This window comes from Gadus chalcogrammus, chromosome 1, assembly GCF_026213295.1.
Source record: "Gadus chalcogrammus isolate NIFS_2021 chromosome 1, NIFS_Gcha_1.0, whole genome shotgun sequence".
Lineage (NCBI taxonomy): Eukaryota > Metazoa > Chordata > Actinopteri > Gadiformes > Gadidae > Gadus > Gadus chalcogrammus.
The window spans coordinates 7,083,469-7,098,468 of NC_079412.1; the positions used below are offsets into that span (position 1 = coordinate 7,083,469).

The 15,000-nt window shown below is 43.1% G+C and overlaps 1 protein-coding gene across 5 annotated transcripts in view; it reads right to left on the reverse strand.

The window, feature by feature from the left end:
- gata5 (GATA binding protein 5) overlaps positions 1-6,395 on the reverse strand; it is a 7,430-nt gene extending 1,035 nt beyond the window's left edge. The window contains exons 1-7 of one of the 5 annotated variants that reach the window (XM_056586322.1): positions 6,085-6,395; positions 5,086-5,667; positions 3,144-3,313; positions 1,991-2,119; positions 1,302-1,386; positions 822-946; positions 1-528 (exon numbers count right to left, since the gene is read on the reverse strand). The exon at positions 1-528 is cut by the window's left edge and continues 1,035 nt beyond it. In XM_056586322.1, coding sequence (XP_056442297.1) covers positions 421-528; positions 822-946; positions 1,302-1,386; positions 1,991-2,119; positions 3,144-3,313; positions 5,086-5,566 — 1,098 coding nt within the window. In that variant the 5' untranslated portion in view covers positions 5,567-5,667; positions 6,085-6,395 and the 3' untranslated portion in view covers positions 1-420. The other 4 variants (XM_056586297.1, XM_056586288.1, XM_056586314.1 and 1 more) reach the window with 4 other exon arrangements.
- Positions 6,396-15,000: the final 8,605 nt, after the last annotated feature.

A 15,000-nucleotide genomic window follows, 5' to 3' on the forward strand; every position in this document is an offset into this window, starting at 1 on the left:
AGGCAGTGTTATGTTGGACCCTAGCTTAAGGGTAAGGACTTTTTAGAAACCACTTCCATGCCTCCTTCAGATGGTCCAGCTTTAGCTCGACACAAAACTCGCAGTTCAACCGTTACAATATGTACCCGTCGAGTCATAGTCTGTGTGGTCCGCCTCTTACTGATTGGCCACCAAGGCTGTGGTTGAGGAGCACTCTGCTTCAGCTGACAGCCAAGAGGTGAATAAAAAAGCCCTTAGAAAGGAAACGGCGTGAGGTCTGCTGAAGCCAGGTATTCACCTCGTCACATCAAGTCCTGATATGAAGATGAAAGTCTGCTTCACCTCTGAGTATGTTTCAACCATGAGTGACGGAGATGTTTGGCTGCAATCAGAGAGAGGACCCAGGAATTGTTTGTTGTGCGTTCTCCTGTGGACAGGTTCTCAGGCTTGGGACAGAGAGCACCAGGAGTTTTGTTGGCTGATTGGAGTGTAGGGGTAATCCTCGTACTTCATGTGTCCTGAGACGGCACTGTCCAACTGAGAGGACGTCTGCTGGAAACGACAAGGATATGCACTGAGGTGAATGGTCTATCTCCGATAAATACAACCGTGAAATACTAAGACACAGCACCCAACACGCATATGTTGCTCCAGATACACAACAAAAGCAGAAGTTGCTTTTGATACGCGACCAAAGCACATGCTCTAGGATTCAAACCAACTGAAATATGATTGAGAATAAGCTAAAATACCACACTTTCAGTTTACGTATAAATCAGCATGAGGACACGGGAATTCATCTATTCAAGAAATGATGTGTGTGATGCCAGGTCTTTCCGTACCTGAGTGACAGATGTGCCGGTCTGGCCGGCGTAGGGCGAGGGCGCCATGCTGGGTTCACTCTTAATGGTGGAGGCTTGTTCTGACAAGGAGGGAGGGGGGCTGGAGTCAGACACTGCCGAGCCCCCTGAGGGAGGGAGGACAGTTATATCATCCATACAAATAACGGTCAACAAGTTATTGTGTTGTTAATCTCTTTTTCTAATCAAGTTTAATTATCAATATTGGTATCTATCTATCTATCTATCTATCTATCTATCTATCTATCTATCTATCTATCTATCTATCTATCTATCTATCAATATTGCTATCTATCTATCTATCAATATTGCTATCTATCTATCTATCTATCTCTCTCTCTCTCTCTCTCTCTCTCTCTCTCTCTCTCTCTCTCTCTCTCTCTCTCTCTCTCTCTCTCTCTCTCTCTCTCTCTCTCTCTCTCTCTCTCTCTCTCTCTCCATTCATTACTCCACCCATCCTACCTATGGAAGTCTTGTTCTTGGGCATCTTGGGTTTGCGTTTCCTGGTCTGAATGCTCTCCTTCTTCATGGCTAAAGGCCTGGCCACCTGTAGGAAGTAAGACACAGTTCTTCAGCCAGCGGTACCTCCCTGCTGAACACTCCCTCACACAACGCTCCACGCCCCCAGACCTTGATAACCACGCTGCCCTTGGCTCAATGCTGTACTTGAAACAACAAGCTGCTGCAATACTGCAATGGTCCCACGGTTGGTTAACAAGCTGGCTAGAGAGGGCTTAGTTCTTCAAACAGAAGACAAGCACACATCAAGGTATACTCTATCTACTTGGTTCAGTTTGACGTAAGATCCACATAAAAATAGATATATGTTGTTTAGAAAATGCACATAACACCTAAATGCAGCTCAACAGTGTCCAGGCTGATGTAGTGGTCTTGGCCATTAAGGCACAGAGTATGAAAAAGGCGATGTCCAGAAGGAAGGCCCATATTTCAACAAATTTGTTGGAAATTGACACATACTACAATCTGATTATCACACCACAAAGTAGGACAGTATCTATATTTTTTTTACGATTGTGTCGTTAGACCAACAATTCCTTTGATTTGGATTGACGAGTTGAAATCCTGCCTGCTGCCATATTTTCAATGTCGTCCCATCCTTCTCCGATCTAAAGGAAGGTCCTGCCACCTACCCCATGGAGCTTCATGTAGAGGCCGCAGGCGTTGCAGACGGGCTCCCCCTCTGCGTTGCGTCTCCACAGAGTGGTGGTGCTGGTGTGGCAGTTCGTGCAGCACAGCCCCGCTCGGCGAGACGTGGTTTGCTGTCCGGCCAAGAGAAGAGAAAGAAAGACGAAAAAGTTGAATAGGTCTCCACAGACTTTCTTTATGGATGTACTTTTGTATACTGCCCCCATACTGAATTGTCCTAGAATTCAGTAGGGCATTTTATATTTTAATCATTTACTAGTCTATAAAACACAGCCTATATATTTGCTTTTTAATTGTATGATGTTTTATTATTATTTTACTTATTTTTTCGCAGTGTGGTTGTGTACAAGGAGCTTGATCAGAGCACACACATAGCCTGGCTGGGGAGCTTGGGCCTGCAGACCAACAAGAAGCACTTAAGAGCTGAAGGCAGACTCAGTGGTCGGTCCCCTTGAAGGACCTTGTCTAAAAACAGATCCAAGGGCAAGGTCGTTCCAGGACAAACAAGAACAGAGAAAGAAAACAGCATAGGAGGCTGGAAGCAGCATTAGCCAATTTAGCCCTACAGCTGCTGACGAGCTGCAAGTTCCTGGGACATAACCAGTGAGCCTGGGGCCTTGGAGGGGCCATGGAGGGGCCTTGGAGGGGCCATGATAAACACTCTGTCCGCAGTAACAACACAATCCAAATGGGTTGGTGATGAAAAACTAATTTGATCCTTCGTGGTATCTCGTTGACTCAAAGGGTAGTAAATGTTCAACACGTGATTTATTCAGGGACACAAGGTAAACTAGCTTGCACTCTGAAGTTGGTTCATGAAGCATCTCTCGAACACAGATATGAATTCAGTTTATCTTGGAAGCGGGCAGAATGTTAAATAAGCCACGCCCACCTGTTTTAATTTACCAAGTTTAACCATTTGCTGTCTTGGCTTGGGCGGAAATGGCAAAGAGGCCATGTTTGTAGTGTTACTATAAATCTAATCTACAAAATTTTAGGATATAATCTACAATATCCTAAAACCGTATATGGGGATCCCGGATGTCCACTATGTGGAGAAGAAACCATAAATAACTGATGGTAGCTTGAAACATGTCATCAGAAGGAGCATAGACTAACACAATTGACTTCAGTTACCATGCGCTTCTGGGGCTTGATGAGCGGCCGGTTGATGCCGTTCATTTTGTGGTAGAGCCCGCAGGCGTTGCAGAGGTAGTGCCCCGTCCCGTCCCTCCGCCACAGCGGGGTGGAAATCGACCCGCAGTTCACGCACTCGCGGCCCTCGCCCGGGATCTCGTCCATCAGTTCTATCAGATGAAAATACAATCACAATCTTAAAAAATGTTTTTCTTAAAACGAATGAGGTCTACGAGTAAAGGGGTTGCCTGATTGTTTCTTTCTAATCAAGCGCTTATATATAGGTTATCTATTCATTGGAATCGTTAAAGAGCGTGGTGATATCCAGTGGCAATACATTTACCTATAGGCTCTTTATAGAGCAAGGGTCAGCGTTAGGTTTAGAACTTTGTCATTACATGAGCAGAGAGCTAATGGTTGATAAACGAGCCGTGGTCAACGCCGGGCTCAATCAGCGGAGGAGTTACAGCCTCTGATGAGGCAGCAGGATCGGAGGCTGATGGATGGGCTCCGGGACAGGGGGGTGAGGAATGGGTACGGACTGGTGAAGAAGAGGGCACAGCCCGGGCGGAATGTCAATGGCCTCTTATCGGCCCCTAGGATCCAGGGGCCCCCTAGGATCCAGGGGGCCCCTATCAATCACAGACTGACGCGCGACGGACTCCGAGCACTAAAGCTTAAATTCCTAATCCCAAAACCTTGATGTTTCATAGCCAACATATAAAACAAAATGCCTATAGGCCTACATGAATAAATAAAGGTGAATTTTAACTGCAAGATGTCTAACTTATTTTGTATTATTTCGAATTACTCTTTTTATTATTAGCCTATAGTTGTTTTTTTATGCATTTATTTTTATACTTATACTTTTTTAATTCAACCAATTAATGTGCAATTCAATTATTTAATATAGAATAGTGTAAACAGGCTTGGATGAGATTAGAGTGAATTAAACTATAAGGCTAAATACTAGGTCTAATCCAATTTAGTAGATATACATTCAGGATAAACGAAGAATTGTATTTTGCATAATGAATCAGTCTGTTGATGAGGTGTCAAACACCGCAGATCTACTGCAGGACACAAATCAAATCAAAGGTACAATTACTCACACGCAGGACCGCGGTCCACACCTACTTCTCAGCCATTGTCACAACTAAAAAATGGTCAATAATATTTAGTAGGCTATATTTATAGTATTTGTATCTAGTAATAATATTTATATATTTATTTCAATATTGGAAGTCCCGAGTTATGGAGAGATTGGACCCATCTGCGGAACTGTTCCGCTTGCCATCCGTGTCCAGTGTGTGTATTCACTCAATCATCAAAACGCACGACTGTTTGTGAAGATTAAATTAACATTATAATTGATTGTTTCATCCTCTATTGTAAAGAACGTGTATTGTCTAAATCCTTTATAGGATCGTCCTTAAATTAGAATACAGCTTTAGCTCTATAGCAATTGTTAGGCCTCTTCTAACGACATTTAATCTCTGCATTAAGTTCCTAAATAATTCTAGAAATAAGAGAAGTAAAACCATAATTAAGTATGTGACGGAGGAAGCTAAATATAATTCGGCCTTAAATAGAGTAGCCCTAATTTATTTAAAGTAGGCCTAAATGGAAGCCTTTAGTGTAGCATATTGTTTTTATCCAAATAACCTATTATAATTATTATAATCCTATATAATATAATAATAATAATAATAATAATAATAATAATAATAATAATAATAATAATAATAATAATAATAATAATAATAATAATAATAATAATATAGACCTATAATATATCTAATATGTCAGAAAAAATATCTATTGTTTCGGCTTTTTAATTGATCTGTTTGATTTATAAAAATCTTAGCCTGTATGATAAACACTTAGTTTATTGCAGTTGTGTCGGTATTTAAGGATGGACTGATCGACGAACAGGGCGTACCGAGACTGGACCTCCTCCCCGACAGGCCCCCCTGTCGGCCTCCCAGACTGAGGAGCCCGTTCTCGAAGGGTCCCGGGCTCCAGGAGCCGGCCATCTCCGGGCCCATGTAGGCGTATGCCCCGGAGTAGGGCCCCCCCGCCGAGGCCCGGGAGCTGAAGACCAAGGAGTTCTGGTGGTAGGACGGGTCCCGGCCCGTGCTGCTGCTGACAGGCGGGCTGTGCGAGTACGAGAAGCCGGGAGGAGGGTGAGGACTGTTGGGGGGGAAGGATGAGCCGTCCGTCCCGGTCTGAGGCCAGCCGTGGTGCCCCCCCAGGCCGTGGGGCTGGTGGGGGGCTTCGCAGCTCTGCAGGTAGGGCAGGGTGGGCAGCAGCGCCGGGACCCCCCGGGTGGTGGGCACGTAGACAGGGGAGCTGGCGGCGGGGTGGAGGTAGCTCCCGCTGTCATGAGCGTAATGAGACTGGTTGGAGGATAACTGGTACATGGTGACGGTCAAAACACAGACGTCCTTGTCTCCTGGAGAATGGGGTGTGTTCCCTGCGCGTCCCGACTCCTGGCTGTGGTTTCTTCTCAGCTGGAGATCTGCTGCACAACGAGGCCGTTTATTGTCCCAACGGAGAATAAAAAAGCGTCAATGAGTCAGGAAGAAATGCATACCATTTTGGACTTGCCAAGGAAACTCAGACTACAGCCCAACACAACTCTATATTCACAATAATAATAATAATGTGGCTGCGTTGGTGTGCTTTTCTATAAAATAACAGCAATAGCCTACCTGGAAAATAGTTTAAACAGTTGGTTATTATCTGTCATACTTCACCGGCATCGTTCAAAGTTGCATTTAGTTTGATTAGAAATGACACCGATAATGCTGATATCTTAAACTGTCCGCTGTATGTAATTAAACCTAATGTTCACATCAACCCAAACAGCCGGATCACCCGCAGATAACCGCCCTGGGCGCACACTGGAGGAGACAACTTCCTCAGGCTCTAGTCTCACCAGATAGGGAGGGTGTGATGATAGACCAGCCCGGGTCTTTGCAGACCTCTTTTCCCTCCACGGAGCGCGTCGGGGTCTTCTGAATATGTCCAAATCAAAGTGGAGCTGAGGAACGTGGCCAGCCGGAGTTTAAAGAAAATAAAAGAGTTTCGTTTGGTCCGTTGCGACACTGTTAAGTCTCTCTTTAATCCTTCTCTCTGTCCTCCTCGGTATCAGACGATAGGAGCCGTGCCGCGGATAATTGTGATATGACTGCGCTCCCATTCGCTCCCTGCTGGGACCTTAGGGCTGCACCACGTGACGTGCTGCCGTCCAAAGGTAGGCCGGGCGGGGAGAGGGGGGAGAGGGGGAAAGGCCCGCATGTGCCGGTCCGAGGAGCGACTCACCTGGGTATAGACGCTCGAGGCGCTGTCCGGTTGACAAGGGGTATATAACTGCTTTTTTGTGGCACAATTTGCCTTTGAATATTAGTGTATTTGAGTTAATCAGTTTGAACTTGAAAACGTAAGGTTATGTGGGTTCCATTTCCTCTAAAAATATTAATCTTAAATTGTAATCTTAAAAATCTTGTTCTTATTTTTGAGTGAGCAATATCACTATTTGATTTGAGTGTTAGGACTTTGATCACATTTAAATTTTGTACAGGCCTTGCTGAATTCTCTAGGCCTAGGAAAACCAATCCCTCTAGGATTACATCTACCCTATCTAAAAAGTGTTGTCTTTTAAGATTTATTGGTGAGATAATTCGGTAGGTTATTCTCTATAAATACGATAAGAACAATAAGCACTGACACTTCTGAACGCATCAGCACAAGACGCCTGCTGCAGCCCTACAATTCCACCGCCAATTACTCTGTAATCATACGATCAGAAGGCGTCATTATAATAAATGTTATGTTGTTTTTGTTATAACTGTCAATAATTGCATGTAGGCCTAAATTGATGGCAGCAATTGTATAATTCAATAGCCAGGTATGCAATCGACGCAATCGAATAGGCCTTCTAATAGGCTAAATGAATTCATAAATCAGGCAATCATAAATCATAAAATCATAAATATCAATTAGTATGGTTTTGTCAATTAAATATGTTAATTCCGGGCTATACTCATGCTGTATTGTTTCTGAAGGCCCGTATGGGCCTCCTAATTCCGGGTAGGAAGGCCTCTGCTGTCCATCATTAACCCCTCTGCTCATCAAGCCGGATCTCGTGTGAGATTCTTCTGTCGACCACTTCATGACAATCTTCGAAATTAGTTTAGTGTCCTTTCGTTTCATATCAGATTGGATTGTTTTTTCTTCACTCAACTCGTTTGAGGAGCAGTTCTGCTCAGAGAGAAACGTATTAAAACTGTCTAGTTCATAAAAATTGAATCATTCAGATTCAGATGTATCCGTCCTAAATGTTTATCGACTAAGATTGTGCCAAAATACGACGCTTTGGCTTTCGAAAAATATATACCGTCTTGAAACGCCAGCGTTTTTCTTACTTTAGGATTATTCTTTCCTAATTGGACCGAACATATAATAACATATAGGCCTATTATAATATTATATATATAACATTATGATATGGATAATACTGGATGAGCATCAGGCCCATATCCTCACTCCTACTCCACTGAAATACAGGCTACTACAGAAACCTTTATGAAACCGTAATCAACCAGAAGTAAGCCAAACATTTCTTTGGAGGAGAATGTCAGTAACGCCTATCGCTCCAAAACACTATGATATAAACTTTACATTTCGGAATGTTAATACATGTTGTAACTTGTTAATTGGCCTACAGAAGTGACTTGAAATAATAACCCTGAGAACATGTGGCCTATAATATAGGGATGTAGCGATCGTAATCATGGAGAACATGCAGGTCGACCACATCCAACCACATGACCTGTATTGTTGCGATCACAATCTCATATTGCAGGTGCTATGGAAGAGGTCTGACCAGGCCTTAGCGTACATTATTACCTTTTGTATTCATTTTATTTTGATTTATATTGGACACCAGTAAATAATTGCTATCATTTTCTAAATATGAATCGACCTGCTATTCAAAGTGAATAATATTATGAAAATAGAAGTGAATAACTGAATCTGGGGATGAGGACGAGGACAGATGGGATTCATCTCGAACATGATGGGCTGGATTGTCAAATAAATATTGTCTTTCATGGACACAGAGACTGACTTGATTTCTATATGTAGTCACTATCTGCATAGTATCATGAAGGTCTGATCTCATGGCTCCCTATATCCAGGTGTGCCAAACTCAAACACAACTTGGCAGATGCTTATTAAAGTGTTGGTACATCATCGTTAAACATTGTTCAACAAAATATTTTCTATATTTTTTTTCAAATGTATGTTTGCCATTTACGTGTATGTGGGAATAAATATAAATAGGAATTCCATTGCACTACGTTGCTTTTGGCAAATAAAACATCCCAGATCTGGAGTTTCCGGATCTTCTTGCTAAAAAAGAGATCACTACCATTGTGAGATTTATTTTTCCCCTTAGGATCAACAAAACATTATTAGTCAACATTAAAGGGTAATTGGTACAAAAACACCAGAAGAAAATAGGCTGATGAGGAAAACAATGAATTATATCAGATTAATCACACGTATATTGCAGCACATGCAATCTGATTGGATTAGAGATTTTCCTATAGGACAGCAAACTGGTGCAGTGCAAGCCTCCTCTCTCCTGACTGGAGTCACATTCAGATGAGGTGACGGTGATGCTGCCTGCACTCTCATTTAGACTGTCCATCACTGTGCGAGTGTGTGTGTGTGCGGTCTGTGTGTGTGTGTGTGTGTGTGTTTGTGTGTGTGTGGGGGGTATGTATGTGTTTGTATGCATGTGTGTGTGTATCTTTTTTGAAAGAGTCCTTTACCTTGGATCAACTTCCCAACGCCACGGGCCTTCATGCCTTCATTCTTTGACATGAGTGGAATCCTGGTCCTCAAACTCCCCACGATAACTTAGGAATTTATCAGTGGTATTTATTGTTAATGAACTGAAAGAGCGGCATTGTGTCTCTGGGTCGTCTATGTTTGAAATGGTTTCTGTGCCTTTGCGTTAAGGCACGCACCCTGCAACCTCGCTCTCGGTTTCAGAAGATCGTCTCTCTAATGACATGTCAGGGGTGCAAATTGTGCAATGATTGTTTCAGATAAGATGTTCCACGCTCTCCATCCGTCCACACCACGCGGTTCCCCACCAGCACAACCAGCCAGGGATCAGCTGGATAATGGACCACAGAACACACAGAGCCCACCAAGGTTTTACATTGGCCAATCACAACGATATCAACAATAACAGCCCGTTACGGATTTCTGTTTGTGTCCAAACTGATAGTATTGAGGACGACATGACATTCAGAACACAGGATGTAACAGAACTCGATCCCATCAGGGGAAGGCTCCTGACTGTGATCTCATTGAACCGTTAGGATTGTGTCTGTTTCTTGGGATTGGAATTTAACAAATTGAAAACAGCAGAAACAAGAAAGAAGGATTTAGTCCCCACATAAGAACCCGGCCACCCTCCAGATTCCTGCTAACCCAGCCTGGTCTGGCTTGGGGAATGTGAAGTAGGAGTCAGGCTAATCTCCAGCACCCATGAGAGACTGGCTCCTGTCTGCCTGGCTGCCACGGCCCTATCTGTGTGTTTCATTTCACACTGTCAAGCCCCTATCTCTGGCACAGGCCCTGAGCTCGCTGCCGCTGCTAGCACTGGGGGAGCGTAGGTGGAGAGGGGGGATTTTAGGCACATTCCCCTCCAGTTCCCCAGAAGCAGTTGGTCAAAGTATGTGTATGTGTATGTGTGTGTATGTGTGTGTGTGTGTGTGTGTGTGGGGGGGGGGGGGGGGGTTTGTGTGCCACAAATACAACCATTTAGACCCCCCATTGAAAGCACAAAGCGTGATGTGCACTCACACACACACACACACACACACACACACACGCACACAATCAAACGCATCCATACACACACACACACACACACACACACACACACACACACACACACACACACACACACACACACACACACACACACACGCACACACACACACGCACACACACACACACACACACACACACACACACACACACACACACACACACACACACACACACACACACACACACACACAATCCTTTGTCGTAGGACTTTAAGTTCACAATAATTGCAACAATTGCACCCTGCTATTGATAAGACCAGATTACATTTTTGGAATATAAGGTATGAATGCAAATATAAGGTACACACCTGCTGTTGGCATGGGTGATTTCTTAGAACAAGCTAATATTTTAGCTTGAGTGTGTCTTTTTGCGTGTTTGGCTGTGTGTACTATAGGTTTGTGTGTGTATGTTTAGCCCAGATATTACTGTAGCAGACAACTATTGAAATTGAATAGAAAAATGAAGTTGTCACAATGTCATCATATCTCAACTCATCTCTATTGTAACAAATTGTATGTTTTTATCTTGCTCTTACAGACACACACAGACACAGAAACACACAACATGGCCAAACAAACTGCCATTTTCCTTAACTCACAGCCTCACTACACAGCAAATATGAGCACAGCAGGTGACAAACAGATGGATTGTGATAAAGTGCATGCTTTTTCTTGTGATCCAAAACAACATTATTTATTCTTTTACATTTCTGATTAAACAACGGGTTGGTGAAAACTGATTGGGGAACACTAACTATAACTCATCACAACCCACCTACTTAACCATCTCTGTCTCTCTCTGTCTCTCTTTTACTCAGGGAGGGAGTGAGATAATATGTGTGTGTGTGTGTGTGTGTGTGTGTGTGTGTGTGTGTGTGTGTGTGTGTGTGTGTGTGTGTGTGTGTGTGTGTGTGTGTGTGTGAGAGTGTGTGTGTGAGTGTGTGTGTGTGTGTGTGTGTGTGTGTGTGTGTGTGTGTGTGTGTGTGTGTGTGTGTGTGTGTGTGTGTGTGTGTGTGTGTGTGTGCGTGTGTTTGTGTGTGTGTCTGTGTGTGTAAGTGTGTCCATGTGTCTGTGTGCTTGGGTCAGAATGTAAGCCAGGGTACATTTGCCAGCAGCGCTATTGACATTATTACATTTTGTGTACAAACCAGCATGTGCTCGCTCATCACACTATTCTGTCACACCGCTTGCTAGAAATCCTGCCATAAGTCAACATGCCCGAGGCTACACCACAGTACAGTTCCAAAGTGTTAAGCTTCTAATAAGCAACTTAATGAATGTACAATAGGTCTGATAAAAAAAATATTTGTTCTTAATATTGACAAAACGGCATGGTCATTAGCATCACGTTTGATGATGTGTTTGCTCTCCACGGAGGAGGAAGTAGCCAGGGGGTTGGCTGTGCAGAAAGAAGAAGTGACTACAGTAGTCCAGGGTCCAGCCTCGTTGGATGGACTTTGCATGTTGATGTTTGAGTCCTCTGTTTGTGCAAGGTTTAGACACCGGCTCGAAAAGTACAACCTTTTTTAAAAAATATGCCTTTAAACAGGCTTAAATCATGATCTGATCCTCACATCCAAACATCACCAGTTTATGTCTCTGTCCTCTGTAATAGTAGTAGTTTACCAAAACAACAAAACACAAATGAAAGAATTATTAATTTCTCGTTATATTCAGATGGTCAATGCCTCCTGTTGGGGCACATTCCACTACGCAGGGAACTTCCAATAATCCTCTTTATAATGATAGCTCATAACACAATTTAAGTTTACTTGTACCTTGTTTCAGGGTTGACTGGAGTTTAATTTCAGTGATTTCCTCTGGTTGTTTTGACCTGCAAAATAGTTGTAATCAACATTTGATACTGAAAAAAACACACAACCAAGCAAGCAGGAATACAACCTTTTATTCCCATACTTTTCTTAAGCAACCCTTCACACCCTACAAAAGGGTACTTGCTGGGTACTACAGCCACACATGAATCCCCCCAGCCCCACGCCTAGCCTGAAGTACCCCGGTACACAAACAGAGGGCGAGCATGGCCGTCTGATTCATTCTGACTCTTATCTTAAGTCAATTTCACTTAACACATTTGTCTGTCTGCCTGCCCGCTCAAGTGCTGCTGGAATGCCAGCTCAACGCTTTAGCGGCTTTGGCCCCATGGCCTTCACACTCAATTTCAGTCCTAGTCCTACGTAACAATATTTATTAACATTGATAGTCTCTTTCTCTACTCTCGTCCATGCATTGCCGTTTCTTTGTTAGGCCAGCGATGTCTCTCTCTCTCTCTCTCTCTCTCTCTCTCTCTCTCTCTCTCTCTCTCTCTCTCTCTCTCTCTCTCTCTCTCTCTCTCTTTTTTTTTTTTAATTTATCTGATAATGTTTTGTTTATTTGTCCAACATCATATGCGCAAAAGAGGTTTCAAAAATGAAAAAATTACTAAATGATATTGATGCAATTGAAATGGCCAGCCTTTTTGTGTTGTCTTAAATTGAAAAGCTACTTAGCCTTTTTTAAATGTCCTGCAACAAGCTGAAGTGGCCTAACCCGAACACTCTCCCTATGATAGCTACGACACAAGCCATCCAAAGAAGAGACTCAGAAGAATAGCTCAGGCACTTTGACCTTCTACTTTTATATAAATATTTCAAGGCTAATTTGAATGATGGCATTAGAATATAAACGTTCTATCATGACAGAGGTATTCACCTTCTTATTATATTTCCCAAATCTACTTCATGAATCATTCTAAAACCAGGTAACCAGTATAAGATTAAATAATGTGTTTTTGTCCTTGTTTGAGTCCAGAACTCGAGAAATATTGATGATTCATGAATCAAAAGGCATGAATATTGGAGCATGTGTTGTGAACAGGCTTGTTGGCCAAGTAACCTCTTAATGATTAGCTGCTGTTATGCAAGAGTTGTCACACACATGGGATTTACCACGGTAATTATTCTGACCGTTGGCTTGTCTTATCATTAATGTGGGTGTGCAAACACACACACCCCCACACACACATACATACACACACACAGCCACCACCACCCCCCCACCACACAGACTGACACACCCACACACTCTCGCACACCCACATACATACACACACACACCAACCATCCCCCCCACCAACACACACCCACACAAACTTACATAGAAACACACACACTAACACACACTAGCCCACACCCCCACTCACCCAACACCGACACTCACGAACACCCACACATCCAACCACACACACACACACACACACACACACACACACACACACACACACACACACACACACACACACACACACACACACACACACACACACACACACAAACACACACATACTGGTATTCATACACTCATATGCACATACGCTCACAAGCCCACACAAACACGCGCACACATATGACACAAGTAATAAATCAAACATTGGATATTTTAATGCGTTAGGTAGTGTAGTATCACTATCTAGCAGAAGGGGGCAGCACAGACATTCTCAACGGGAGTCCTTGCACTGCGTCTGTAGAGGAAATAGAGTAGACTGCAGTCAGGTCACCCAGGTTTATTCACAGGTAAAGTTTAGGTCTTTGTCTTCTTAAAATGCAGAGCAGTGGCTGATTGAGCTACATTCACAGGCCTACTTCATTCATCATTTGTCAACACAATGCAAGTGCTAAAGCAGTTTGTTTAATTTGTTTTTACTTATTCATTTCTCTCTCTATATATAGAGAGAATATAAAATATGATATAATATATATTATATGATTTATATATGATGACTCAACTGTGGATTTACCCTTACTGAAAGATATCCTTTATTCCTTCAGATAGAACCCTCCGACTGTTTCCTCTCAACACCATGAGGTAAGTATCATACCTGCAGATGCTTTTATCAAAAGCGACTTACAATAAGTACATTTGTCAGAAGAAGGAGAAACATCAATATATTGCTGTTGGAACCATAAGGATGTTTTTAGAACCAAGTGCCAAGCACAAACATCGCTAGGTAAACCCATTCTCCGTATACAACAAAGATATCTAGGATAAGATGCTACACAAATAAGTACTACGACTAAGTACGACATACAAGAAGTGCATACATCAAGCACCAGGACGTACAACATGCAATAAGTAGGAGCGATGGGGGGGGTTGGCTATGCAGGGTCTAGGTGAAATCTGAACAGTACATACAATACAATACAGTACAGTACAGCGCCTCTCTCTCAGAAGGCCTTATACTGCTAGCATCCTGAAGTGCTTTTATAAGCTTCCGATTTGTAACTGTAAAATCCCCCTTGATTATGTCGCTGTGGAATATGAACAATGGGCCATGTGATAGTATGATGTGCTCTGTTGTGTTTTGTAGCGGCCTTTTATGCATCATGCCCCCGTAGTTATGGACGTCAAGACATGCTGACATCCAATAGTCTATTAACACCTCTGCAGATGAAGTGATGGAGCTAGGCCCTGGAACCGGATTGGCTTCATTCATTTCATTCTTGAGCGGCCGATCTGGTTGATGGGATCTGTGTTTCTATCCAATGACCCAGAGAGAGAGAGAGAGAGAGAGAGAGGGCGAGATAAAGAGAACTGTGTGTGTCTCACACACAGTTCTCTCTCTCTCTCTCTCTGGCTCATTGGGGGCATCAGTTAAGGCACCTCGTATGGTCTTGTTTGCGTGTGTGTGTGTGTGTGTGTGTGTGTGTGTGTGTGTGTGTGTGTGTGTGTTTGTGTGTGTGTTTATGTGTGTGTGTGTGTGTATGTCTGTGTGTGTGTGTGTGGTAAAGGGGAGGTATCCTGCTCACCATAATCGTATTAGGTAGCACTTCACTAAATAAAGTAAAAGCGCTGTAACATCAAATCCACACTGCCACTTAGTGAGCCTCCTAGGTACATCACATCAATGCGTGTGTGTGTGTGCGTGTGTGTGTCTATGTGTGTCT